The sequence below is a fragment of the Podarcis bocagei genome (assembly GCF_964188305.1).
Source record: "Podarcis bocagei genome assembly, chromosome: 6".
NCBI classification, from domain to species: Eukaryota; Metazoa; Chordata; class Lepidosauria; order Squamata; family Lacertidae; genus Podarcis; species Podarcis bocagei.
The window spans coordinates 75222737-75250545 of record NC_138130.1 but is presented as its reverse complement, the minus strand read 5'-3'; the positions used below and the strand labels follow the sequence as shown (position 1 = coordinate 75250545).

Sequence of the window (27809 nt, the reverse complement as noted above, 5' to 3'; positions counted from 1 at the left end):
TCCAAGGAAGGAGAGCCATAAGGGATAGATGAGTCTTGCCAAAAGGCACGTACAGTTACCAGGCCGAGGGCAGAAGATTGTCCACCTGTGCCCAGTCCAAATCGTATCCCCATAGCAACCCTGGCCTTACTATATGCTGTGGAATACAACTCCTATCAGCCCTGACCACTGACCACACTAGCTAGGGATAATGGGATATGGAAACCACCAGGTCTGAGAAGGCTGCTTTAAATTGTTTGTTTGTTTAGATCATCAGCTGGTACATGGATGAAAGCAATTATATTTAATGGTGGTAATCTGCCCTGTTGCCATGACAATAGATCCCTTCTATGCTAGCATGAGTCTTATTGAATCAAATCTAAAATATTGAACACATAGTTGCTTAGATCTCCGTCTCATGTTATTGAGAATGCAGGAAACAAAGCAGAGAAGATGAAAAATACATTGCAATGGCTTTTGTAGCTTTCTCTGTTTAATAAAGATCAGGTAAGAAGAAGTATGTACAACAGGTCTCCTCTCCTTTCGCTATTTTCCAGCCCTCCTGCCTTCTGCTTGGGCCTGACCTCTTACACTAGATATGCAAAGCCAGATTTCTAGACAAAGATGTGCTGGAACTCACCATGAATGTCTCCCTTGTTCTCTTATAATGGCAATGGTGCCCACCTGAGAGGTGCCAGAACTGAGTTCTGGTGAGTTCTGGCTGAAAACAAGCCCTGTAATGCAATCTTATAGATATCGTCACATGTGCCTTTTCAGCTTCTGTTGGTAAAAGTAGGCTGAAAAGATTTAGGATGACAGTGCAGGTAAACCACCAAACTCAATTACCTGTGCATAAGTTAAATCTGCTGAATTTCTCACCCTTGTTATCAACAATACAAGAAAAAACTCATCAAATGTGATAACCAGTCTCTGAGCACAGAGAAGGGCAGAAAAACATACCGTATTTTTCCATCTACAAGATGCCCCCATGTATAAGACGTCCCCTATTTTGGGGGATTCAGATTTAAAAAGATGGAGGGAGATGTATCCGTGTATATGACGCCCCCTAATTTTTGACAATATTTTTAAGGAAAAAAACCTAGTCTTTTTCACTACAGATATTACATTGCTAGGAACATGGGACATTGCTAGGGACAAGAGCTCTGTGACACCCCAGATGTTGGACTACATACTCTTTTTTCATTTTTACATTACATTTCCCAGGGCTAAGCCATGAAATTGAAAACAGACTCTAGGCATGGCACAGTTAAGTCCAACTATTCCCATGGGTCATGAGACTGTTTATTGTTATTCCCTGACAACACACAAGTTTGTTTGTTCAGTTTTCAAAAACCCCAGTGGCAACTAAGTTAAATGTAGTTAAATTAGTCATGGAGAATCAACAATCTGTTTTATCAGTAACTGGAAAAAAAGTTGCACAAGAGGGGTAGAATGTATTTATTAAAAATAACTGTCATTCACTTTCCCTTCCAAACTAGAGGGGTTTACAAAATACACAAAAGCTTACCAAAAGTCACAACTTATTAATATATCCAGATAATATGAATGACATATTTGGTGTCATTTCAGGGGAAGATTCTTCACAATTCTTGTTGAATAACTAGGGCCACAAGCAATTTTATTAGTGCTGGCTATTTTCATGGGGGATTTGTGAGGCAAAGGATCTTGGGAAGGTCATTCTAAAACCTGATCGTCAAGTGCAAATTCTGGGTTGTTTAGCCAAGGCACTTCTTAAAATTTCCTCCCTATCCAGCACCCTCTCTGCAGCTTCCCTCACAAAGATTAGAGCAGCTTCCCAATGAAATAACTGTAGGAAGACCAAAAGTGGCAGCCCTCTAGGCAGCAGACAGAGAGCTGTGATGTCAAAGCTGTGGTAACCTTAGTAAGTGTGACATTTACTGGGCAGAATGTGAATTCCTATTCTGTTGCAACACAAAGGCAGAGAGGCACATCTTTTTTCTTTTGCCCATACGTTTGGAGCCAAAGGCAAAACCAAAGAGAATACATTGTCAGCTATGATCAAGCAGAATTTGAAATCCTACAGCTGGGCAGTGCCCCGTCTTCTGATTTCTATCTGTTTGGGTAAGTAACTGAGCTAATGAACTACCTTCATTTTTAGGAGATTGGAGCAGGGAGAGGGGACCTGTGGTTTCTCCTTATACAGTAGTTGCTTGTGGCAAACTAAGGGTGCAGTCCTATGCACACTTACTTGTCTGGGATGCAAGTAAGCTCCACTCAACACAATGGAACATAGCTTTGAGTAAACATCCATAGAGTCAGTCTGAGTAGGTTGTGATCTGGGCTGTATCTTATTGGTCTATAGGCTATTTTGTAAAAGGTGGTTGAAGCGTATGCATCTGTAATTATAGACAGCCTTTAGTCTTTCACATTCTGTTAAGTCTATGGTTCTATAATTTATGAAGTTTGGTTTTATAAGGTGATTTTTAAACAAAAGGGGGGTGCACGCAGTTTTCCATTAAAAAAAATATCCTCAAGGCACAGAAGTTGCTTCTGTGCTGATCTTTTTACATCTGAAGTAAACCCCCCATTTCTGCTTCTCAACAAGCTGCTATAATTATGTTGCCTTTTTACTTAAAGACAGATTGTGGGAGTTTTAGAGAAGGGGTTTAGCTGGGCAAATTTGTCCTCAGGTTTTGTATCATTAGGACTTTATGTCTCTTCTTGCTGTGATGTACTGACTGCAAACCCTAATGAGAGAGCTGCTATAAATACACTTTTTCTACGTCCTCCCTCACCCTGCAATTTGAAGAGATCTTGCGAGGTTATGCATAAACATTTGTCACAAAATCAGTTAAGGAGGACACAGTATTGTAATGTGTTTATTGCCTGGATATACAACCCCAGGCTGCCCACGTCCAAAGAGAATAAGGCTCCTTTGTGTTTAATGCATGTGTAGTGGAGTTCATATTGATACTGTTATAGGTTGAGGGTGCCAAATGCCTGGGTTTAGTAAATACTGGAAAGTAGGATAAAGTAAACAGTGGCATGAAAAAAATGGAGGCTTGAGGACACAATGGCGTTGAAGGAAACAGAAACCAAGGAGAATGTACAACTGAGCCAAAGCTTTGTGTGTGACCTCAGGAGGCAGTAAAAGCTGTGCACGTATAGGCATGGATAAGTGGGCAGGCAAAAGAGGGAGAAATAGGACTGATAGGGTTGTTGCAACTAGAAGCTGGAGGGACAATTACAGCCAGCTGTGATTTCTACTGTCTCTGAAGCATAGCAACAGCCATCCCTAAGGGCAAGTGCCAAGATGAAGTGGTGATGCTGATGGTGGTGGGCTGGGTTTCACATATTGATTTCAAAGAAGTATCCAAATTCTGTGTCTGACGGTCCCATCTAGAAAACAAAAAGATGTCAGGATGCCAGCAACACCCTGCCTTCCAACATTTCACAGATGAAATGTTTTACGGGAGGACAATATAAATAAATACAAGTGAACTAGTAACCTTTTGCAATGTTAAGAGCAAGTCCTCCATGGCGACCTTCACAGTGAAGCCCAGGGAATGAGCTGGTAATTGAACCAAAGATGGGAATCTTTGGCTTCCAGCAAAGCTTGAAACACACACACTTCAGGTTTGATATTTGAAGGTGGCAGATAAATCAAGCTGGTTGTACTGTTAAGAGCCAGTGTGGTGTAGTGGTTAGAGTATCGGACAAAGACCTGGGAAATCAGGATTTGAATCCCCACCAAGCCATGAGCTTATCCACACCTCAATTTGCCCTGCCACTTCCCGCAAGGGAAACCCAATCTTCAGTGCTAAATCGAAACAGAAAGGCAATTCTGAAATTTTAAAAAAATCTTATTATATAAATTTGTTGTATGGAACTGGTGCAGTTACCAGTGCTACATAATACTTATTCTGCATTTGGGGGGGGGGGCTCTGTCTTTTAGTGTAGCAGCACCCAAACTTTGGCACTCCTTGCCTATTGACATTGAGCAAGTACCTTCACTGTACTCTGTTCTGCACCTGCTAAATACATTTTTGTGTAGGGAAGTCTATCCAGATATGTAGCTTGTTGACATGCATTTTAATCTAGGTTTTCACTTATTGTTTATTTTAATTTTTAAAAATGTCTTAAGTAGTTGTTTTTAACTGGGTTTTTTAATTACTGATAATCTCATTGTATTCTTTTTCTAAACTGCATTGTTGTTTTTAACAAACAATCAGTATATACATTTTATGAACTAAATTACAAAATAAAAGTCCAGAATCTATAGAAGGGCTTGGCAACTGCAAATATATAAGCCCTGTGTTTGGATGTTGCTGCACTGTCTGCATATCTGGTACCAGGACAATAAAACAACAATAACAAGAAAAACACTGGCTTTTGCCTATTTATAATATCTTAGCCTCGGTTCACCATCTGCAAAATAAGGATAATTGTGATGTACCACGTAAAATTGTTGTGAAAATAAAGTAGGAATGAAATTATACCTAAATTATAAGAATAGTTCAAATGATCATTCTAAGGGCAATTATTTTTTTAAGTGAACCAGTTTAATTATGCTTATGCATAGGTCTTCCTTTTAACTGTGGGATGTTGAAGCTAAGATAGTTGGTCTAGGCACATGACAGTGACTCACAGGCTCAAGTTGCCATAGCAAAAACCCTTGTTGTATTTACAGAGTCTTTATTCTTCCTTTCTATATTGTTTGGTCCAGCCTCACTTGAAGTGCACCTGTTACTCTCTCTCCACTTGGCTTCACAGGCTACCAAAGATGGCTGGATGTCAGTGATCTCTTTCAGGGCAAAGAATTTTGTAAACAGTTGAGCCCCTCTGCTAGATATCTGTGATCTTTTAAAAGCTTTAGTCAAATGCAGTAATGTATATGTTTCCATATATGAAGGAGTTATGGTGCATAAACACTTATTTCACGGACAACATGGTTTGGTTTTGCTTATCATTTTTAAAATACATGCATGTTGAGGGCGGGGGGGGGGACAGAGTTAAGGGGGTGCGGAGTGCTCAAACAACCCCACCTCCAACATTCAAATAATGAATGTGGGGATTGTGAGTCCATGTAGGCTAGCTGCCAATGTGCCCAGCTCTCCACACATTTGGTGTGTGTTAGAAGGGCCCCATAGCATGCACCAATGTACACATGTATAGGTCCTATACATGAAACCAGTTATCTCAGTTGGTTAAAACGTGGTGTGGATAAAGCCAAGGTCATGGATTTGGCCACCTGCACATTCCTGCAGACCTGTTTACCTTTGGGGTCCCTTCCAACTCTACAATTCCTGGGCCAATCAAAGTCTATCTTGTAGTGAAATGAGGGACTTCTAAACCTCCAGAGTAGATGGAGCGGGAGGGGGAGTTGGGAAATCCTTTTGCACTAATGCTAATCCCTGCACTAGTACAAAAATGTATACAAATCGTATCCAGAATTATGGTTGAAACAACTGAAAATGCATCTCTTGCCAGCAGACTCACAAAGTAAATCAGTACATACCCACCCTTTTATTTATTACCTATTCTCTCTCCCTTTCTATAATCTGCTATGAAGCCAGAACTTCCAGTCCTTTGAACCCCACACAACCCAGTTCGCCCATGTACAGAACCTTGCACATCCCCTAAATAATCGCTACCTTCTGTAAGTCTCACGAAGAACATTCATCTTTCTCTCTTCTTTTGCAGCTATTTATGCTGGTGTTGGAAATGCAGCCAAGGAGAACAGAGCTATTTCAACCCATTCACCTGCTGCTTCCCCCACAACAGTGTTTCACACATACGGAATGAGTCTTGTGTCTCCATCTGTGTCCCAGAGTCCAAGCAGAGAGAAAGCCAAAGAGGGTGAAACGGTGACCCTTGGATGCCGGTTCCGAAGTTCCCATGGCTCATCATTGAATAACCTAACAGTGAAATGGTACAAGGAGGATGAAAAAGGGTCGAGGGACCTAATGGAGAACAATATCACTGTTTTGGCAAACTACACTAGAGCATTCCTGACAGGGGATTTATCTGAAGGCGATGCATCTTTGACTATCTTAAATGTGACAACCAGCGATCATGGCACTTATTTCTGCCAGGTGACCCTTTCCAATGGAGATGTGGTGACAGGAGGTGGCACAAAGCTCAGGATCCGCAGGGCGCTGGGTAATGTTTTGTTTTGTTTGTTTTTTAAATTAGCCCCAACCTGCACTATACACTAGGCTACCACTTTAAAAAATCATGACTGTCCTCTACTCCAGCAGTTTTCAACGTTTCCACCATCCCTCAGACCTTGTGGGGGGCCAGACTATATTGGGGGGGCGGAATGAACAAATCCCTATGCCCCACAAATAACCCAGAGATGCATTTTAAATAAAAGCACACATTCTACTCATGTAAAAACACACTAATTCCCGGACTGTCCACAGGCCGGATTTAGAAGGCAATTGGGCTGGATCCGGCCCCCGGGCCTTAGTTTGACTACCCATGCTCTAGTCTCACCAGACTCCTGGGGAGTGTTGAGGGAGCTGAGAGTTGTTAGGAGACCCCTGTTCCCCCACAGAGCTACTATTATCAGGGAGGTTTAACAATGAATCACTCTTCACAAGGAGCTCTGAGAATCGTAGCTTTCTAAGGGGAATAGGGGGCCTCCTAACAACTGTCTGTATTCTTAACAAACTACAGTTCTCAGGATTCTTTGGGGGAAAGCCAAATGTCATTTGTTAAGGGTGCTGAAAGTTCCCCTCACAGAACTACAGCTCCCAGAGTTCCCTGGGAAGAAGGATTGATTGTTAACCTGTTGTGACAATTCTAGCTCTGTGAAGGGAATAGGCGTCTCCTAACACAGTGTTTTTCAACCACTGTTCCGCGGCACACTAGTGTGCCGCGAGATGTTGCCTGGTGTGCCGCGAGATGTTGTCTGGAGGGAGGCAGGCGAGTCGGGCGGCAAGAGGCGGGGCGGCGGCGAGGAGAGGCCGCCCAGTGCGGGGCTCTCGCCGTCTGCCTGCCTGGCTGCCTGTGAGCTCGGCGGGCAGCGCCTCCGTCCGCAGGTTTGACCCCCTTCTCACACCTGTTCGCGCTCCTTGCACGGAATGGGGCGGATGGGGAGGAACGGGGCTCGCCGCTGCCTCTGCTCGCCCTTCCTCCCTCCGCCAGCGGTCCCGCGATTCTTGGCTTTTTGGTGGTTGGCACAGAAGGAAGGCAAGGGGGAGGGGAAAAAATTGAAACTTACACTTTCGTGCGTCCCTCCCGGCGTGACGCTGCGCGCTGACGTCACGGGGCTGTAATGGTGGTGTGCCTCGAGATTTTTTTCATGAAACAAGTGTGCCTTTGCCCAAAAAAGGTTGGGAAACACTGTCCTAACACTCTTGGCACTCTGAACAAACCACAGTTCCCAGGATTCATTGCAGGGAAGCCATGATTGTTAAAGTGGCATAATAGTGTTTTATACATGTAGATGCATTGATATGCACATCGTTGTGTGATTAATGTATGACCAGTGACATGCTTCTGACGTCTCTAATTATTTGAGTACAGTGGTACCTCGGGTTACATATGCTTCAGGTTACATACGCTTCAGGTTACAGACTCCACTAACCCAGAAATAATACCTCGGGTTAAGAACTTTGCTTCAGGATGAGAACAGAAATCGTGCTCCAGCAGCGCGGCGGCAGCGGGAGGCCCCATTAGCTAAAGTGGTCTGCAGGTTAAGAACAGTTTCAGGTTAAGAACGGACCTCCGGAATGAATTAAGTACTTAACCCGAGGTACCACTGTATCAACTTACATGTTTTTTTTGTTTATGTGCTCTTAATATGCCAAAACAGTTTACAACTGTGAAAACCAATCCCTAATTAAAATACACAGTAACATTAAAACACCTCTAATTAAAATTAGCAGTACAACAATTTTTAAAATTAAAACCATTAAATCCCAAGTTCAATCCAGAAGAATGTTTGCCTGAATAGATGGGACTTCAGGAGCCAGAGAAACGCCAGCACTCGTACAGCCTCTTATATTTCAGCAGAGAGGGCATTTCACACCCCTGGTGCCACGTTACCCCAGCCAATGGACAGGTTCAGTTTTGCCACAGGCCACAGTCCCTAAGTGAAGTATACATACGTGTGTGAACTAGCTTTGGTGCACACATTCTTCAGAAATTCAGGCACTGCTTTCACAGCAGAAAATATGTTAGGGAAATAACAGCAAAGGAATTTTTGTTATTTCTTCCTAGAATTTCTCTTCCAAGCTTTCTGAAAATATGGTCAAAGTGGCATTGTAATGTAGTCACAGCCTGATTAATTTCATCCGTCTCACTTCATTTGACAGGTGGTAATGAGAATATGCAATCATTATGAAGTGGCTGCTTTTCAGAAGCGGAACTCTTTGCAACAACATTCCTTACTTCAAATGAATGGCAGCAATTAAAGATTAAAAAGTACCTCCCACTCAATTCTCTCCCCCCCCCACCCCCCAGTGTTGTGATTATATCAACCTGTTCATCAACACCCAAGCTAGACCTAATAGTGGTTTTATACTACTTTCACCACCAATGAATCCTGGGAATAGTAGCTTGGTGAAAGTACTGAGACTCTTCGGTCACATATTCTGAGCGCCCCCCCCCCCGGAGGGCCCCATTGGGAAAGGGGATGTCTACTAAATCACATGCTCTGCACAAATCCTATACATTTTATACCACTCTGTGTTCAGAGAGGAGTTGCTATAGCAGAATATTTCAGCATTTACCTTTAACATAGAGATGCCATAAGCTTTTGCAGTGACTCGATAAAACTTTCTGCCTCAAGCTGATAAGCCTTACTTTTTAAGCTCTCCACCTTTTCTCCATTTGTATGTTCAACTACTACTAGCACCCCTTTCTGGTACTTCCTTATCTTTTGGCCTGCAATTTCTATCTAGAACCACCACCCTTTCTGTAATCATCTACTTCCCTCTCCTTCAAGTGCTTCCTTAATTTGTCTGGTCTAACACCAGTTTAAAGATGACAACAAAATCTATACAAAGGTTAAACAGGAGCCTTTAGGCTGCCCATAAACAGTTTGCACGTAGACAGTGGATGAGCAAGCACACAGGTCATGTGGTCATAATTATGTCAGTGGAAAGTAGATCACTGACCCACATGAGGGTAATTAGTAAAAGGATCAGCTGGGTTCCTAAATACAAAATCTGGGGCTTAACACACTTTCCAGCAGGAGAGAGCCCCCAGGAGCAGAGTTTAAATTCACAAAAGTCAAGCAGCAGCATAGCATGGGATATAGGCTATTAAACTCTTTTCATATCTCATTTAGTTGCATACAGCGCTCCTCATTTCTGCCCCTCTTGCAGTGAACAGGCCACATTGTTAAATACGTTTTAAAAGACTTTACTTACCAAACTCCAACAATGGTCAGATTCATGTGTTATTCCATGCAGCAGCAAGAAGAACACAAGTAGAAATATCTTGTGTTACAAAATACAGAAAAGCTACCGAGCGCATGGTGTGAGCTGCTCTTGTGGTGAGTTCACATGGCAGAAGAGAGAGTGAGGAAAAGGAACCAGAGGAAAGTGGGCATGACCTAGCTGAGTCCAGGAGCACAGCTCTACAGCCTTAACTCAAGCACTAAATGGCACTTGTGCATAGTTATGTTTGACTGCAATTTCCCACAGTAATCTCCCACCCCTACAAGTGAGCTGCATTGTATTTCTATTCAAATTATTTATTTATTGAATTTATAGCCCAGGGCAGCAAACAGATATACATTTTTTTAAAAAAAGCAAAACAGGAACATTCTCAAACAGATTAAAACATTCTAAGAACATCTAAATACAGTTACAGTTATAGCACTTGTTTATAAATTTGCATATATACATAAACACATAACCATCTAATGCAGGTCTGCCTTCTTTTGTTCTTTGTGGTGATGCGTTTCCTCTTTTGGCGGGGGGGGGGGCGGGGGTGATACTTAAATAGCAATTCCAACCGACTCACCTCCACTCCCAGTACAAACCTTGGTAGTACTTGTGTTACCTTGATAGGAAAACATGGGAAGGCACAGACCATAAGGCCAGAGCCAGGCTGGAGATCTTCTGTAGAGCAGAGTTTGCTGCCAGAGAAATGTAACAGGCCTAATATTTATAAATTCTTAACAGGAATAATTGTCCTATGCTTGTTTTGTCAGTTTAATGTAGATTGTAAAGTCCCTGGAATGGGGACAGCTTACATTCTACATTATTTGTATAGAAACAGGGCTTAGTATTAGCACAATATGAATGTTAAATAGTGGTGGAGTTCGCTACTCATAATCTACCAACCCACCTCAGTCACACTCTCTTCAAACTGTGTTCCAATTCACACAATTGGTTCTTGCTGTGTGTGTGTGTAATATATATATATATATATATATATATATATATATGCTTTCGTAGATTTTCACGGGTACAGGAATGTAGGTTTTGGTGTCTTCGGGTGTCTTCCCGTGTAAGAGTTGGGGTGTCTAGGCGACGTTTCGACGAGGTCTCACTCGTCATCTTCAGGCTGGTGCTTTCGGCTTCTTGTTACTAGAACAGAGCAGGATCTCAGTGTTTGAGTTCCTATAAATACTGTTGAGGGGGTGTGGTGTATAGCCTCCAACGTTCTGGGCAGAGAGGAAGTTCCTAGGTTAATGTGCCTTTTCTTCTTTTGTTCATTAATTACTTGAGGGATATCTTGAGTGATTACTTGAGTGATATTCTGAGTACCACTTAGGAGGGTCATTAGGTGTGGATTAGTTGCTAAAGCTTTCGTGTCTTGACCTCTTGACCTTGTAAAGAGTTTTTCTGAGAAGATGGCTGTACTGCACTTAGTTGTGCTCTGGCTTGGCTTCGTGTATAGGGGCGAGCTGTGGTTTTGTGCCCTGTGCCAGCCAGATCTGTGTAGGGATTGCAGGGGGGTGCAGCATCCGGAGGTGCCACTATGGTTTGGCTACTGGATGGTGTCTGTAATTTATCTGTGGAGAGGGTCTGGGTTTGGGTCTGGTGTGGTTGATTGGAGATGGCGTTCTGTGTGCCTCTGGTTCTGGTGTTTCTTGTGTTCTGCGATACGTGCAGCATCCGGAGGTGCCACTATGGTTTGGCTACTGGATGGTATCTGTAATTTATCTGTGGAGAGGGTCTGGGTTTGGGTCTGGTGTGGTTGATTGGAGATGGCGTTCTGTGTGCCTCTGGTTCTGGTGTCGGTTTTTGTGGGGAGGGCTAATTTCCAGATGTCTGGCAGGCGGGACGTGTCGTCACGCTTGTTCATGTTGTGAGGGTGTTTCTCTATCTCGATGGCTTCCATGATTATTCTCTTGTGGTGATGTTCCATGTTAAAGAGCAATTTGGAATCTGCAAAATTAATTTCGTGTCCTGTTTCTTTCATGTGTTGGTAAAGAGAGGAAGTTTTTTCTTCTTTTTTGACGGCATTCTTGTGTTCTGCGATACGTGCATTTATTCGTCTGTTTGTTTGTCCAATGTACGTGGCTGGGCAGACTTTGCAGGGTATTTCATAGACCCCTTGGTTTTCTAACTGGATTTTATCTTTTGGGTTTCTGAGGATATTGGCTATTTTTTGGTTGGTGCAAAAGGCTGTTTTGATATTGTGTTTATGGAGGATTTTGCTAATTTTATCTGTGGTGCCCTTGATATAAGGAAGGAGGGCCATGCCATTGTTTTCTTCTGTGTCTTGGTTTTTGGGGGGTGTTTCTTTTTGGATTAGCTTCGTAACCCTGTTTTGCTGGTATCCGTTGGCGATTAACACATTTGAGAGATTCTGTAACTCAGTTGTCAAGTGGTCTTCGTCAGCCAGGCGTTTGGTTCTGGAGATGAGAGTCTTGGCTACGGAGTTTATTTGTGCAGGGTGGTGGTGTGATTGTGCATGTAAGTAGCGGTTGGTGTGTGTTTTTTTCCGGTAGATAGTGTGTCCTAGGGAGCCATCAGGACTCTCATCTCCAGAACCAAACGCCTGGCTGACGAAGACCACTTGACAACTGAGTTACAGAATCTCTCAAATGTGTTAATCGCCAACGGATACCAGCAAAACAGGGTTACGAAGCTAATCCAAAAAGAAACACCCCCCAAAAACCAAGACACAGAAGAAAACAATGGCATGGCCCTCCTTCCTTATATCAAGGGCACCACAGATAAAATTAGCAAAATCCTCCATAAACACAATATCAAAACAGCCTTTTGCACCAACCAAAAAATAGCCAATATCCTCAGAAACCCAAAAGATAAAATCCAGTTAGAAAACCAAGGGGTCTATGAAATACCCTGCAAAGTCTGCCCAGCCACGTACATTGGACAAACAAACAGACGAATAAATGCACGTATCGCAGAACACAAGAATGCCGTCAAAAAAGAAGAAAAAACTTCCTCTCTTTACCAACACATGAAAGAAACAGGACACAAAATTAATTTTGCAGATTCCAAATTGCTCTTTAACATGGAACATCACCACAAGAGAATAATCATGGAAGCCATCGAGATAGAGAAACACCCTCACAACATGAACAAGCGTGACGACACGTCCCGCCTGCCAGACATCTGGAAATTAGCCCTCCCCACAAAAACCGACACCAGAACCAGAGGCACACAGAACGCCATCTCCAATCAACCACACCAGACCCAAACCCAGACCCTCTCCACAGATAAATTACAGATACCATCCAGTAGCCAAACCATAGTGGCACCTCCGGATGCTGCACCCCCCTGCAATCCCTACACAGATCTGGCTGGCACAGGGCACAAAACCACAGCTCGCCCCTATACACGAAGCCAAGCCAGAGCACAACTAAGTGCAGTACAGCCATCTTCTCAGAAAAACTCTTCTCAGAAAAACTCAAAAAAACTCTTCACAAGCTCAAGAGGTCAAGACACGAAAGCTTTAGCAACTAATCCACACCTAATGACCCTCCTAAGTGGTACTCAGAATATCACTCAAGAAATCACTCAAGATATCCCTCAAGTAATTAATGAACAAAAGAAGAAAAGGCACAATAACCTGGGAACTTCCTCTCTGCCCAGAACGTTGGAGGCTATACACCACACCCCCTCAACAGTATTTATAGGAACTCAAACACTGAGATCCTGCTCTGTTCTAGTAACAAGAAGCCGAAAGCACCAGCCTGAAGATGACGAGTGAGACCTCGTCGAAACGTCGCCTAGACACCCCAACTCTTACACGGGAAGATACCCGAAAACACCAAAACCTGCATTCCTGTACCCGTGAAAATCTACGAAAGCAAATATATATATATATATATATATATATATATATATATATATATATATATATATATATATATATATATATATATATGTTAGGCTTTCTCACTCTATTTTAAAAAGGCCCCTAGGCTGTGAATGTCCTCAGTTTTCCTAGGGAGATAGAATCATAGAATCATAGAATCATAGAGTTGGAAGAGACCACAAGGGCCATCGAGTCCAACCCCCTGCCAAGCAGGAAACACCATCAGAGCACTCCTGACATATGGTTGTCAAGCCTCTGCTTAAAGACCTCCAAAGAAGGAGACTCCACCACACTCCTTGGCAGCAAATTCCACTGTCGAACAGCTCTTACTGTCAGGAAGTTCTTCCTAATGTTTAGGTGGAATCTTCTTTCTTGTAGTTTGGATCCATTGCTCCGTGTCCGCTTCTCCGGAGCAGCAGAAAACAACCTTTCTCCCTCCTCTATGTGACATCCTTTTATATATTTGAACATGGCTATCATATCACCCCTTAACCTCCTCTTCTCCAGGCTAAACATGCCCAGCTCCCTTAGCCGTTCCTCATAAGGCATCGTTTCCAGGCCTTTGACCATTTTGGTTGCCCTCCTCTGGACACGTTCCAGTTTGTCAGTGTCCTTCTTGAATTGTGGTGCCCAGAACTGGACACAGTACTCCAGGTGAGGTCTGACCAGAGCAGAATACAGTGGCACTATTACTTCCCTTGATCTAGATGCTATACTCCTATTGATGCAGCCCAGAATTGCATTGGCTTTTTTAGCTGCCGCGTCACACTGTTGGCTCATGTCAAGTTTGTGGTCAACCAAGACTCCTAGATCCTTTTCACATGTACTGCTCTCAAGCCAGGTGTCACCCATCTTGTATTTGTGCCTCTCATTTTTTTTGCCCAAGTGCAATACTTTACATTTCTCCCTGTTAAAATTCATCTTGTTTGTTTTGGCCCAGTTCTCTAATCTGTCAAGGTCGTTTTGAAGTGTGATCCTGTCCTCTGGGGTGTTAGCCACCCCTCCCAGTTTGGTGTCATCTGCAAATTTGATCAGGATGCCCTTGAGTCCATCATCCAAGTCGTTGATAAAGATGTTGAATAACACCGGGCCCAAGACAGAACCCTGTGGCACCCCACTAGTCACTCTTCTCCAGGATGAAGAGGAACCATTGATGAGCACCCTTTGGGTTCGGTCAGTCAGCCAGTTACAAATCCACTGATATTTTTGTCATTTTGGACGTAAAATAGTCTAGTCTGTAATGCAGAAGGTTACACCCCAAGAGTGTCTCTCGTTGTTCCTCTCACACGTTTAGCAAACATAGATCCAAATCTGCCCCCTCAGTTTCTCAGTGCAGCCTCTTCCAGCCAGTGTGCACTGAGTTTTCCTTACAATTCTCTGTATTCAAGACGATTGGTTTCTGATGCCTCTGTGTATTTCCCCTCAGGATTGTTTGGCATAGAAGAATCCATTGGAACAATCATTGGCGTGGTGGCAGCTGGCATTGGAGGCATGTTAGTTCTAATAGTAGTTTTAACTCCTCAGCTGAGGAAGTGCCTTCCATGTGTTAAAGCAACGTCGAACCAAGGTATGGTGACAGCAAAATGCTCCGTTGTTTGCCAGAATTATAGATGCAATGCATATTTGTTGCCAAATGCTTTCAGAAAAACAAGCTTTATACTGAATAACAACTAAAGAGATCTAAGAGAGATTGCCAGTGCTGATATTATCCAACGATCCAAGCAAATCTCTGCACTTCATTTTCTGAAAGGCTGGCCAGCTGCAAAAAAGGGGGGGCAGCTTTAAGCATGGTGTAGAAGAGGAAATTTCAGCAGATGGAGCTAGTCTCTCAACGGGGAGGCTCTGCAGCACAATTTCTCCCATTGCTATACCTTTAAGATAGCTGATGATAGATAGCTTCAAGGTTGCTATACAAGGTAGCTGACCTTCCAGATTTTGCTGGACTTCAACCACTGGGAGCCCAACAACTTGTGGGCACCATATTGGCTACCTCTGGATGGAATAACTGCTTATAGGTGATAACTGAAGGAGGAGCCTTATGGAATTGGTCTCTCAGCAGAGCCAGTGGTGGAGGCCTCCAGTGCTGTCCCTGCATTTACTATATGGAATCGTGGAATTGCTATTGGCAGGTAAAGGTAGCAGTGAGAAGAGCTGATGGAGGAAACCTGCAGTCACATCTCTTTGCTATTGCCTAGGTGTAGACATACAGTGCTATGCTTTCTTATTAAATAAACAGTTCACCACAATTGCTATCTGTATATATCTGTATGCTCAGCGATCTTCAAAGCATTTGGGGTTGTTTTGCCAAATTGTCTCTCTCTCTCTGTGTGTGTATACATACACACACATACACCACAAAAACAAAAAGCCCACTTAAAGAGGAAATAGTCTGAATGTTCTGTAAACAGGCACAGCAAGGTTCTTGAAGCAGATTGAACAAAGAACAAAGAAGAAGCTGAATTGCACTGAGAAGATTAAGACAGCAGTCCTAAAAATACTTACTTGGAAGGTAGCTACAGTGACACCAATAGGTGTTTGTAATCTGAGTGAAAGCTTTTGAGATTATAGTCCTTGAGATGGTGTTAGAGCTGGTAGCAGCACAAAGCCTGCTACAATGGCTCTGACTTCAAGGACTTATTGCATGATTCTCTGTCTAAGAAACCAAGTGTAGCACAAAACAGTCAGATTGAAAAGCTTGCCACATGTTTAAATTCATCTGGATGTTATTGAGTTGCTGCAGCTGTCTCCATTCTAATTCTTTTAGGACCAATAAAACAACCATAAAAGGTCCCTTCAAGGTGCAGAGCTGAACAAGGCCAATGTAAACACAAGAAATGATTCTACATTAACGTGATTAACATGAATTTTGTGCCGCTCTTGTATGTTATATTTGTGGCAAGGGTTTGGCCAACCTACAGTGTAGCCAAAAAATCAGAAGTGCTTGCACAGCTCAAGCACATTACTACATTAACTTTGTGATCATACAGGGCTGCGTACACATTATACCTTTAAAGTACCTTTGAAACACAGCTTCCTTGGCAATGCCCAGAATTCTTTGATAGGAAAAATGTGCTTTGAACGTGCTTCAAATGTATATTGTGGAAAAACTGTTTGGAAAATACTTAGTTGCATTATAGTATGTCATATCCTCTACTTCATTGTTTATTTACTTAATCTTTTTTCTTCCTCCACAGCATAACTTGGACAGCATGGTTAAAATAATTGCCAGATTTGCCACCGACTATATCGTTTTCTGAATGTAAGCAAAAATGTCAGCTGTTTGAGTGTTTTCTATAACCTACCTAAAAATGGTATAATAAAAATGCTTTACCATCCTTTTAGAATATATGCCTCAAATTGTGACTACAGCTTAGTCATAAGATAAGCATCCTTTTCCAAAAAAAAAAAAACCCTTTTACAATAGCATCCTCACTACTAAATAAAAGAAGAAAACTATATTAAAGCATAGAAAGGGGGTAGTTGCACTGAGCATTATATCTTCTCCAGACACAATAAGCCAGTGTGTGGCCAAGATGGCCGAACCTCCTGTTCTCTATCAGTAAAAAGCTCTCTGCTGTATTCAGGAATTTTATGGTGCCTTTCTGCACTTAGAGTATCTCTCTTACACTTCCTGTTCCATAGGACTGTCACTTTATCGGAACACAGCATCACCAACCACAAAGAACCTGTGGAGGTCCAGGATGGTTTGGGCACAAGCACTGTAGTTATGCGGACTTACTGTATGCACCACTTCTTTAAAAGATCGTAGCATGGCATTTCAAAAATACTTTTGTAGGGCACGTTTTCCATGAGAAGATATAACAAGAAGCCTAAGAATCTGTGCAACCAACAGGTGTAGAGGTCATTGTTTAATCTGTCCTTTCCAGAAATCTGAAGATACACACACAGTTCAGAAGCTGCTAGTCTAGTTGAATGATATACAAAATACAGAGAGCTTAGAGTGGAACTGATGGTTTCCATTAAAAAGTAGTCTTAATGCCTACATTTCCCATAACTGCATACAGGGTAAATATGGCCGCACAGAAAATTTGGCCAGAAGGCATAGCGTCGGTTAAAAGGGGCAGATCTCCAACACTTGGCTGCTTCTCTGTCACATTGGCATATGATTTTTTGACATCTGTCTAACATTGTATCTGAAAAAGAGAAAAGCCAGGTGAATAGTTAAAATGGAATAACAGCACCAAACTGGAACAACTAGCCACAAATTGTTAATGTCTATTGGCATTTGTTATTAATTGCAGCTGCTTTGGGAATCGTGATAGACCAGGAAGGAAATATAACTATAAATCAAAATAAGTAAGTCATTCTTAAATTTTAGGCTCAGATTTCTGAAAGCAGTTACAATAACAGGTAGCAGATAGGGACAGTTTTCACAATGGACAGATTATTATTATTATTATTATTATTATTATTATTATTATTATTATTATTATTGATTAAATTCGTATACTGTCCATCCAAAGATCCCAGGGCAGTTCACAACAGAAAAATACAAAATGAGAACACAAAATAGACATTAAAACAAAAACAAACCAGTAACACACCCACACACAATCAGATTTAAAAAGCCATAGAATGTTAATCAAACAAAGGCCTGTTTATAGAGAAACGTTTTTGCCTGGTGCCTAAAGATATGTAATGAAGGCGCCAGGTAAGCCTCGCTGGGGAGAGCATTCCACAAACAGGGAGCCACCACAGAAAAAGCCCATTCTTGTGTTGCCATGCTCCAGACCTCTTGTGTAGGAGGCACATGAAGAAGGTCCTCAGATGATGATTGAAGAATCTGGGTTGTTCATATGGGGAGAGGCATTTGGGGCTTTTTGGTCTAGAAAAGAGTGAGTGACATGATAATGGTGTACAAAATTATGCATGGGGTAGAATCCATGTATAGAGATAGGGTGTGGATAGAGATAAGTTTTTCTTCCTCTCACTTGCACTCAATGAACCCGAATGCTGAAAGATCCAGGACAGAAAAAGGAAGTACTTCTTCACACTGTGTGTAGTTAAACTATGGAATTGAAATCAGTGGATTTAAGTCTACTCTGAGTGGACCCTAACATTAGATCATGCATTGCTTATCAAGATAAAATGGATAAATACAATGAAATTAAAATTGTTACCTTACCACATACCACAGTATTGTCATTACATGTCCATTTATATCTACGTATTATGGGGTTACAGCCTTGTTCCTCTGCGAAGCCATAACAGCAGTCATGTTCGTGGCAGCACCTTTAAGCAATAGAGATTGAATTGTACCCATTATATTTTGTGAGCGTTTCTTCGAGGCCCATCCAAGATTTAAAAAGAGGTATGTGCCAATACAGAAGCACCATATTTTTCGCTCTATAAGACGCACCAGACCACAAGACGCACCTAGTTTTTGGAGGAGGAAAACAAGAAAAAAAATATTCTGAATCCCAAAAGCCAGAACAGCAAGAGGGATCGCTGCCCAGCGAAAGCAGTGATCCCTCTTGCTGTTCTGGCTTCTGGATTAGCTGCACAGCCTGCATTCGCTCCATAAGACGCACACACATTTCCCCTTACTTTTTAGAAGGGAAAAAGTGAGTCTTATAGAGCAAAAAATATGGTAAATTCTTCAACTAGACAGGCACTCTCCAATATTGTTTCAAGTACTTCTAGTGTTTCAGGGAAAGCCCATTAAGTTTTTACATTAAGTATATTTATCCCTCTGGAATCATTCATTTGGTAAACAAACAACAAGAACGCGGTGCATGCAAATATTACACCTACCACTTCTCTCAGTGAAGCAAGGGTTAAAAAAGAAATCAAATTTATCTCTAGTGAAAGTCCACTGGTTCCAAATCAAGTTAAAAGAGGACACACGACATTCCTTTTCTCTCATTGCATTCTCTCAACTTAGCAACATGGTAATGTCATCTGGCATAATAAAGGGCAGGTTTTGTTATGTGCTGATCATGTTACCTATTATTCTCACTACTCACTCACCAGCACTATGTGATTTTGTCGCTGGCTTGTGCTACCACAATTAGGGATGGGCAAATCTGTCAAATTTGGTTTCTCATTTTCAAATCTCAAGTTCTGTTCTGTTCTGCACATTTCCCCCAATTTTTTAAGTCCTCAAGAAAACTCATCATCATTTTAATGCATTTCCCCCCTCTTAATGTACATGTTTCTATGTAAGTTTGCATAATATACACGTTTATGCAAAGCAATTTCCCCTAAAATAATGCATTTTTGTATGTTATTTTTCACTAACATATGCATTTTATGGATGCTTTACCCCAGTACATGATTTTTTTGCACACATTACTTGGCTGGAGAATGGCACTGCAAATTTCAGAGAAGTGAGAATTTTGAAGGATAGCTGTATTTTGGTTCTTGTATTGTTTTGGAATATGTGAATTTGGTAGGTTCACCTTTAAATGTGAACGGGATCAAATTTCTGCCCCATCCCTAACCAAAATATAGTTTCCTACAGTTTCTCTTCCACAAATTAAACCTGTCATCATTTCAAGGGTATTAAATAAGGTTGGGTGAATTCAATTGAAGAATGACACTTGGGGATGTCATTGATGTCCTTACCAGTCTGTTTTGTCCTTAGGCCATCCTCTTCCTCCTGGGCCGCAGTAGCATCCATAACCTAAATATGCCAAAGGAAATCGTCTTGTGCCACACTTTATGGCTCCAGATAACTCAAGGAGGCCTCTTTTGTGTACAGAATGGTTCTTCCCAAGAACACTATTCCAAACTGCAAAGGCAGAAAAGTAAAATTTTAGTGCATCTGAGTTAAAAAACCATTACTCAAAATCCTAGATTCCCATCTTTACACTTTCCCAGTTCTGAATTAATGTATGTATTATTGATAATATCTTTAAAATGCACTATTCCTCACAAAGAGTTATACAACTCTACACACATCATTTCTGCAACCAAGGGTCTGCCTCGCATTCCCATTCGTTTCAGTTGAGAATGACATTCCAGGTTAGCTTCCTTCACTTAAATGTACAGGTGTCATCGTCCGTCCCCCGACTAAAGCAGTGATTACGTTCTGGGCCCCTGCACACATAAGTGAACTTGTGTAAAGTGGGGAGTAACCCACTTTAATAGGGAGGGCATGCAGGGAGGAGAGAAAGAGAAAGAGACTCACAAGCACCGCTGGGGCTGCTGCTTGGAAGTTGCCTGGGGCCTCTGCCCGGCCTGCCCCAAGCCTCCCCTCGATTGGGGCCACTGCCCAGTGCAAGGGAAGGCTAATCTATTTATTTAGTTTGCAGCAACCTGCACAAATGTAGTCACGCGTAAGTGGAATGCGGGTGCCTGTACTTACGGGACCGCCTCTCCCAGTATGCCCCGCAGAGGACCTTAAGATCCATAAATAGCAACACCCTAGAGGTCCCGAGCCCTAAGGAAGTCAGATTAGCCTCAACCAGAGCCAGGGCCTGTCTCATGAGACCGGGGCCCTGCAGGATCTGACTTCTTTCTGCAGGGCCTGTACGACAGAGTTGTTCCGCCTGGCCTTTGGCTTGGAATCAACTTGATCCCCTCCCCCCTTTCCTTTCTCCTTTCTCCTTCTGTGATGGAACTCCTATTTGGGGACTTCCCTGGCTATTTTCTGGCCCTCGTAGGACCAGTCTGGATAGTTGGCCTTGGTGAAGATTTGGCGTTTTCATCCCCCAAAAGTTTTTGATTTGAGTTTCTACTGAAATGAGGCTGCATTTTAATGTTGTACTTAATCTTGTTTTTAAGTTGTATTTTAATCAATTGTTTTTATACCTGGTGTTAGCCGCCCTGAGCCCAGTCTTGGCTGGGGAAGGCAAGGTATAAATAAAATTTATTATTATTATTACATATGCACACACAGAATTCTGGATCAGATATGTCTAAACGTTATCAGGATCAGCATAATTTTTTTCCTACAGAACTTCTTTGACGTTATTTAGAGTTTTTCCTTTAATCTATGTATTTGTATTATATAAACACATTTGGTTCTTGCAAAATGGAAAATATGTTTCATCATAGCCAATTCTAAGGAAATTGCATAGGCTTTAAATGTTTAGACTCCAAAGGCACTTTGGTTAAAGCATTCTGCTGAATCCAAGACTTAAACAGGCTTCAGAAACACAAGTGTCTCTGCACTATAAACCTGAGGAAAGTGGCAGTGTACCTCATCGTCTACTTCAGGATGATTTAACAGGGACATTTAACAACTGCCAAGACAAAAAAAACAACCCTCAAACTGAAGACTACTGTTTTAATACAGACCGGCTGTTGTTTTTTGATACATTCCTTGGCTATCAAGTATGCATTCTGAAAAAATGTAGCATTCCTTCTCTACTTCACAGTATTCAAGTCAAATTTTAATAAACATGTAAGCAGAAGCTCTGTCTTAAAAAGGAAACACAAACAAACAGCAGCAATGTCTGTGCCATAACTGTGAGGTGATTCAGGTTTTAAAGGCACAGAGAGTCCACCCTAAACATATTAGTTGCAAATAAAACATTGCCGTTAACAGAAGTCTGTTTGAAAAAAAACTTTTTTAAAAATAAGAAAAGCCTCCCAATCTGTATGTATAGAAGAAAGGAGTATATATGAATTCCTTGCTGAAAATTATTGTACTATAAGAACAGCATAAACGTTCAAGGTGATTGACAAAGTATTAAAGTACACAAATTGCAAACTTCACTTCTCAGTATTGAAAGAGCTGACAGGAAGGGAAAGAGCACGCAACTTAATGCAATTCTCCCTCATTCCTGCTACAAAGTAGTTAAATTCCAAGCTGAGTATCCTTTTGAGGCTATGTCAATCAATAACTGAATTTGTTTACACAATTAAGATCAGCTCTTTACCTGATGAACTATTTCATTAAATTGTTCTTTCTGACTCGAATAGCCAAGACCATGTTGCTAAGAAAAGTTGAACAAGTTTTTAAATACCCAGCAGGCCCAGTTTCCTCTAACTCTACCTAATAAATAGCAAAATAGTTACAAAAATGTGCCTGGCAGTTGGGGTGGGATCTTATGATCTCAACTTTCCTGGCACCATGAAGTTTACACTGGCAGGCATTAAGCTGCAGTAATACAGGCACCCTCAAATAATTAAAAGGCCTTGCAATAACGGTCCCACATGCTTCGGTTCTGCTGTGTGCTGCTTCTGTAGTGGGGCCTTATAAAAAGAGCTTTATTTCCTTCCTCCCATCCACCCTGGACTTTAGATGAATAAAAACTAGCTATTCACATTTCGCTGTTTAAAGTACAGGGAAGAGGCAAACAGATAGTTACAGCATGAACAAAGACAATCATTCAGATATGAGAAAGACACCTGGCAGTATGCCAAAGCACCTAAGACCAAGCCATTCTATTGACCTAATTCCACTGAAGCATTTTTCAGTGTCTAATAACAGCCTGAACAGTGTCCTGGTGCAAATCCCACTGCACTGAAATAAGTCCACCCATTTGAAGGAGTTTTATCATACTTTGTAAACTTTCGAACTTATGAACTTTCAGACTTGTAAACACAGTGGAACATGTTTCGCCTGCACTATTTACATGCTCAAACAATGCACAGTTATCATTAAAATCAGCTACTGAAAGCCCAGTTCCAGGACGATGATGACAATATGAAAAAGATAAGCTTACTCACCTGCCCAAAAGCTGTTTGCTTTGGTCGATAAGAATGGTGTAAAGCCCAGTAATGAAACCTCTGCACTAAGGGGGGCGCAAAAGCACAGGTGTTTTTATGAGGTCAGCAGCTACATTGCTTGGCATCTATTTTGTACTTACCTGCTTGAAACAACAGCAGTGTCACCAGCCGGAGTTCCATTTGGAGGTCAACTCAGAATGACCCCCACCCTTTCACTCGGACACACATAGCCTGACTGTCTAGAGAGTCTCCCTGTAGTTCTGCTGTCAAACTGAGCCAAGGAGTGGGAGTGTATAAACACTCTGACAAGGCTGCTCCTCTACGGTCTACTCTCAGAGCTAAATATATGTGTGTGTGTGTGTGTGTGTGTGTATATATATATATATATATATATATAGTTAAAGGTGAGACACTTCCTTCTGTGTTTCAAGTGCCCACTGTCCAGAGACTGATGGAAGGCCCAATTCACTAAGAACCTTTACCTTACTAAGAACACATCTGGCAAACACAGCTCAGTGCCTCTGTTTGCACGTTGTTCCTTTCGGGAGGGGTTGTCGGGAGGGAATTATGTCTCCTGGACAGGTTTAGATGCTGCAGCCAATAAGCCGGGAGCTCCATTCCTAAGCTGTTTGCTTACATCCTCAACTGACCCCTCCAAGTCGTTTCACTGCTGTGTTCGCTACAGTCCAACTTTTATAACTGGGTAGCATTTGAGTTTATGGGCACTGGCAGGAATCTTCTAATTAAAAAAACAACAACTGCAAATGCCAAGCTGAAACAATAAGCTTCTACCTACAATTTCCTGAGATTTCAACACACTAATTGACGTTATAGAAGTGGTTCAGGTAGGCTTGTAAATGTTAACTGTAATTTCTTTGGCTGCTCATTGCCTTAAGGGTGCATCGTAACTTTAAACCAGGGACAGGGAAATGTGACCCTCCTGAGGGCCACAAGTTCCCCATCCCTGTTTTAAATTATTGATTTTGTATCAATAAACACTACACTACTACGTCTGAGAATCAGACGTTGAGGATCATCATCAGAGAGTGATCATTGCAAAATGGTTGCATGCCACCCCAATCTCTGAGCCCAGGGTTCGGCTTCCTTGGAATGAGGGACAACAGAGACTGGTGTCTTGATGATACTATGGTTTATTTACACGCATATGCTACCTGAGCCTACAGTGGAGGAGCTCACAGTATTAACAACCCAAGAGTATGGTTACCAGATTTTTTTCAATGAATCCGGGGACACTTTTTTTTTTAAAGCTGAGTAGCAACGGGCAGTCAGTAGAGGAGATGGTGAGGCAAAAGACTCTGGGCCCAAGCACACATGCATATTGTATAAAGGTGCACAGCCCTTCTTTTGCACCCTGTGAAACATAAATGTGCAGAGTTTTTAAAAAACTGGGAAACAGTGCACTGCCTGCCCGTGACTTTTGAGCCTCCCCCGGTCTCCTGCCCCCTTCCCCCTTTGTTTCGACAGATCAGGGGAGGATCGGGAGTCACGGGCGGGTGGCTGTTGCCCAGTTTTTTTAAAAAAAACTCTGCACATTTATGTTTCACAGGGTGCAAAAGAAGGGCTTTGCACCTTGCCTGGCAGAGAAATCACATGCCTTGCGCCCCTCCTGGGCAACGCCCGTCTGCCCGTGACTCCTGAGCCTCCCCCAATCTGTCAAAACAAAGGGGGAAGGGGGCAGGAGATCTGTACCACCAGGTGTCCCTGGTTCCCTTTTGGCAGTGGCTGCAGCAGCGAGCAGCTCCTGAAGCCAGCCAGAACCAACTGCGCTACCAGGCTGGCTCCTGGCTGCTGAGGCTGCCACTGCCACGTTTCCCAGGGACAGATTTGCAAATCTGGGGACATTCCAGGGACGGAATTTGTCCGGGGACAGATTTGCAAATCCAGCGACTGTCCCCGGGAACTGGGGATGTCTGGTAACCCTACCCAAGAGGGTCTTGCTTCCCCCAGCCACAGCCTTGGATTCCAGCAGAAATCTTTCTCTCAGCTGCCCAGCCTGCTTATTTCCTCTAGCTTCTAGCTCACAAACATCAACTCAGGCTTTTGTCTTTCTTATTACCAGACAGTGGAGGGAAGGAGGCACACCCATTTGCTCTCTGGCAGAGAGCCACTTATTTTGTTTCATTAAAGGCCCATACTTTGGGGGTCACTATCAAGAACCTGGCCTGGCTATTCCAGCAATTTAAACCCTAATGAATCCAGCACAACCGCAATGGCCCCTAACTCTCTCTCTCACACACACCTGCACAGTCCTTAGGATAGTGATCAGAGGCTCTTATCTAGGTTGTCCCGCTGAGGTTAAGCAGGAGATAATTTTTGTAGAACTTTTAGTGGATTCAGAACTGGGCATAAGCTGTTTTCCTGTTTTATTTTTAGGCCTGTTCTTATACTGATTTTATACAAGACTGTTTATAGTACTGTTTTGTTTAGGATTCCTTGCTTTCACATTTCTTCTATTAAAACTGATTTAATTATTGGATAGCAGTGAAAAAGGCAGGAGAAAAAACTGGGTCAAAAAAGCATTTGTGTTTTAATTTTATGGACTGTTTCATGTTTCCTGCTTGGCAGGGGGTTGGACTCGATGGCCCTTGTGGTCTCTTCCAACTCTATGATTCTATGATTCTATGTTCTTCTTTTTTAGGTTTTTAATTCTCTTTATGAGTTTTATCTGCCTTTTATTGTATAATATAGGTGTGGTTTTTTTACATTTTCAGGGATTTTGCTAGTTGCTCAGAATCTTATTTTTCTCCTTCTTCTTTTAGAAAAGATGGAACAAAATTATTATAAATAACATTTCTGGGAACCAGTGCCAGCTCCCCTGTGGTAACCTGCTTTTTCCTCATTTCCATTCAGATGAGAGGCGGGGAAGATTATAGACATGGTGACAGCTAGACAGTTGCTAACATTTTCCCATTATTTCTTCCAGGTTTTCCATCTTGATCTTTTGCTGTCCTTCCTCTTTCCCACGCCCCTTGTATCCCCTTTTGGGTTTCTCCCTTCTTACTCTCACTTTATGAATGGTGCGTTGATTAAATGAGCCCTGTTTAAGTGTCAGTGCCTAGAGCAAAAACAAAAATCCAGACTGGCCTCGCCTCTCTCAGAATAGCCCTACTGCATAATGAAAATAAAATCTGTCATCACAACCTTGTGCATTTCAGTTTCATCTCAGTTTTAGCTTCCTTTATTGCCCAGAATTCTTATGCTCAACTCATAGTCCCATAATCTGATATTAATTGTGAGAGAAGTGGGAAAATTAAGAGTTCAAATTCCACATATACCCAGTGCTTTATTTCTAGAGCAGTGGTTCCTAACCTTTTTTTTGCCATGCCCCACCTAAGCATCTCTAAAATCCTGATGTCCCCCACACTCCCCGTGACATATAATTCTTATCATTCAAAAAGTGAACTCCTATTCATGTGAAGGAAGCCTAAAAGGCCATTCACTGTTAATACCTCATTTTCAAATTGTCCCCCTTAAAAATCAAATTGTCCCACGTTGGGAAGCACGTTTCTAGAGAAAAAAAGTGCCAGAATGCATCTCCCTCAGAAGATCCACCCTAGAGCCCAAAGAAGATCTCTTTGGGCTGGGTGAGGGGCAGTCTCCTCATTAGCCAGAGGCTTGTTGAAGCTGCTCAGCTGAGGCAAGGGGAGCCTTCCACGCAGCTTAACGAGTCCCCATCATTGGGGCTTGCTCAGCTGAGGCACAGAGAGGCCTCCATGCCTCAGCTGAGCAGCTTAACAGCCCCCCCCCCATCTCACATGAACCAGAGCAGCATTGGGGCTTGCTTAGCTGAAGTGGCTTCCATGCCTCAGATGAACAACCTAACAAGCTTCCACCCATGCCTCTCTGACTCGTGTGAGCTGAGCAGCTGGGGGCTTGTTTAGAGGAGGCACAGCTTTCTGTGTGTCAGCTGAGAGGCTGAAGAGTCTCAGCAAAGCCCCACTGAGCCTCCAGTTTGTGAGGAGACCCTCTTGAGAGCCTGTAGAGAATGTTCCCTTCTGGCTCCCAGGAGGGTCTCCTCCAGGGCTGGAGGTGCTTTGCGGGGCTTTGCTGAGGCTGGTCAGGTCTCTCTCCCCACTTCTGGGGCCCAGTTGATAGGTGCCAGAACGCTGTTCCGGCAAGTTCTGGCTAGAGAAAACCCCTGCAAATACTACACAGCAGCAGGAGTGCCCACTGGTTCTCCTGCTACATTCCAATAAAAAGAAGAAGAGAATGTGTCCTGCTTAACAAGGGTTTCCAGTGATTAACAAAGAAGTCACAACAAAACTCAGCTCATTTATTCATTGCAGGACTAAACTCAATTTATTTATCCATTATGCCTCTTAAGTGCAAAATCTCTTTTTCCGTTAAGTTAGTTGGATAAACCATTTAGCTGTCTACTATAGCAAATAATCAATCACTATTTGCATCAGCCCCAGCAATGGCCAGGGAGTTGTAATTTGGCAACATCTGGAGGCTCAAAGGTTCACTGCACCTGCTATTGCCTTTTAGAGGTTTTACTTGCATATTGGGCACTAAAATGATTTTTAAAAATACAAGGGCACTTAAAACTAAAGGGCAGTGGTGCCCAGCAGAATGTATGAGCATGAGGTTTCAACAATGAAACTGCAATCCCTCCCACCTCTTCCTTGATGTGCAAAGGACACAGTGCAATTGCCATTGCTTGCCCTTCTCTGCTCCCCAAGGCCTTGGCCTGCAAATTAATCTTGCTTGGATCTATGAATGCCTGAGAGAAGTTTGGGGGTGGGGTGGGGTGTTGCACAGCTCCATTGAGTTATATGTCATGCGCTCTCTCTCTCTCTCTCTCTCTCTCTCTCTCTCTCTCTCTCTCTCTGCGTGTTGTACAATTCTGCCTCGAAGGCAGATAGGAACTCGTGGTCCCCAGACTAATTTCATGCACTTACTTGTTCTATCCCTCTGGCAATTATGTG

The 27809-nt window shown here is 42.5% G+C and overlaps 3 protein-coding genes across 7 annotated transcripts in view; 1 reads left to right on the top strand and 2 right to left on the bottom strand.

Annotated features, from left to right (window-relative positions):
* GRAMD1C (GRAM domain containing 1C) overlaps positions 1-5773 on the bottom strand; it is a 73846-nt gene extending 68073 nt beyond the window's left edge. The window contains exon 1 of the mRNA XM_081198161.1: positions 5632-5773. Coding sequence (XP_081054287.1) covers positions 5632-5640 — 9 coding nt within the window. The 5' untranslated portion in view covers positions 5641-5773. The remainder of the gene's footprint in view (positions 1-5631) is intronic.
* Positions 1550-26371, top strand: LOC308589266 (uncharacterized protein). Of its 2 annotated transcripts, XR_014009189.1 has the most exons (5): positions 1550-2082; positions 5665-6123; positions 14645-14785; positions 16413-16477; positions 25805-26371. XR_014009189.1 is itself a non-coding variant. In XM_081198170.1 (4 exons), exons 1-4 carry the CDS (start codon positions 2016-2018, stop codon positions 16415-16417), a joined length of 672 nt encoding a protein of 223 aa, XP_081054296.1. In that variant the 5' UTR covers positions 1550-2015; the 3' UTR covers positions 16418-16553. The 2 variants fall into 2 exon arrangements, 1 of the variants encoding a protein (XP_081054296.1); XM_081198170.1 differs by lacking the exon at positions 25805-26371 and having other exon boundaries at positions 16413-16553.
* LOC308589267 (phospholipase A2-like) lies at positions 17053-23217 on the bottom strand. 4 transcript variants are annotated; one of them, XM_081198172.1, is made up of 4 exons: positions 23001-23217; positions 19807-19972; positions 18365-18471; positions 17053-17372 (listed from the first exon to the last, which is right to left on the bottom strand). In XM_081198172.1, the coding sequence occupies exons 1-4, from the start codon at positions 23038-23040 to the stop codon at positions 17212-17214; spliced, it is 474 nt and encodes a 157-aa protein (XP_081054298.1). In that variant the 5' UTR covers positions 23041-23217; the 3' UTR covers positions 17053-17211. The 4 variants fall into 4 exon arrangements, with proteins under 4 accessions (XP_081054298.1, XP_081054297.1, XP_081054299.1 ...); XM_081198171.1 differs by lacking the exon at positions 23001-23217 and adding an exon at positions 20549-21379; XM_081198173.1 differs by lacking the exon at positions 23001-23217 and adding an exon at positions 20549-21379 and having other exon boundaries at positions 17232-17372; positions 18360-18471.
* Positions 26372-27809: the final 1438 nt, after the last annotated feature.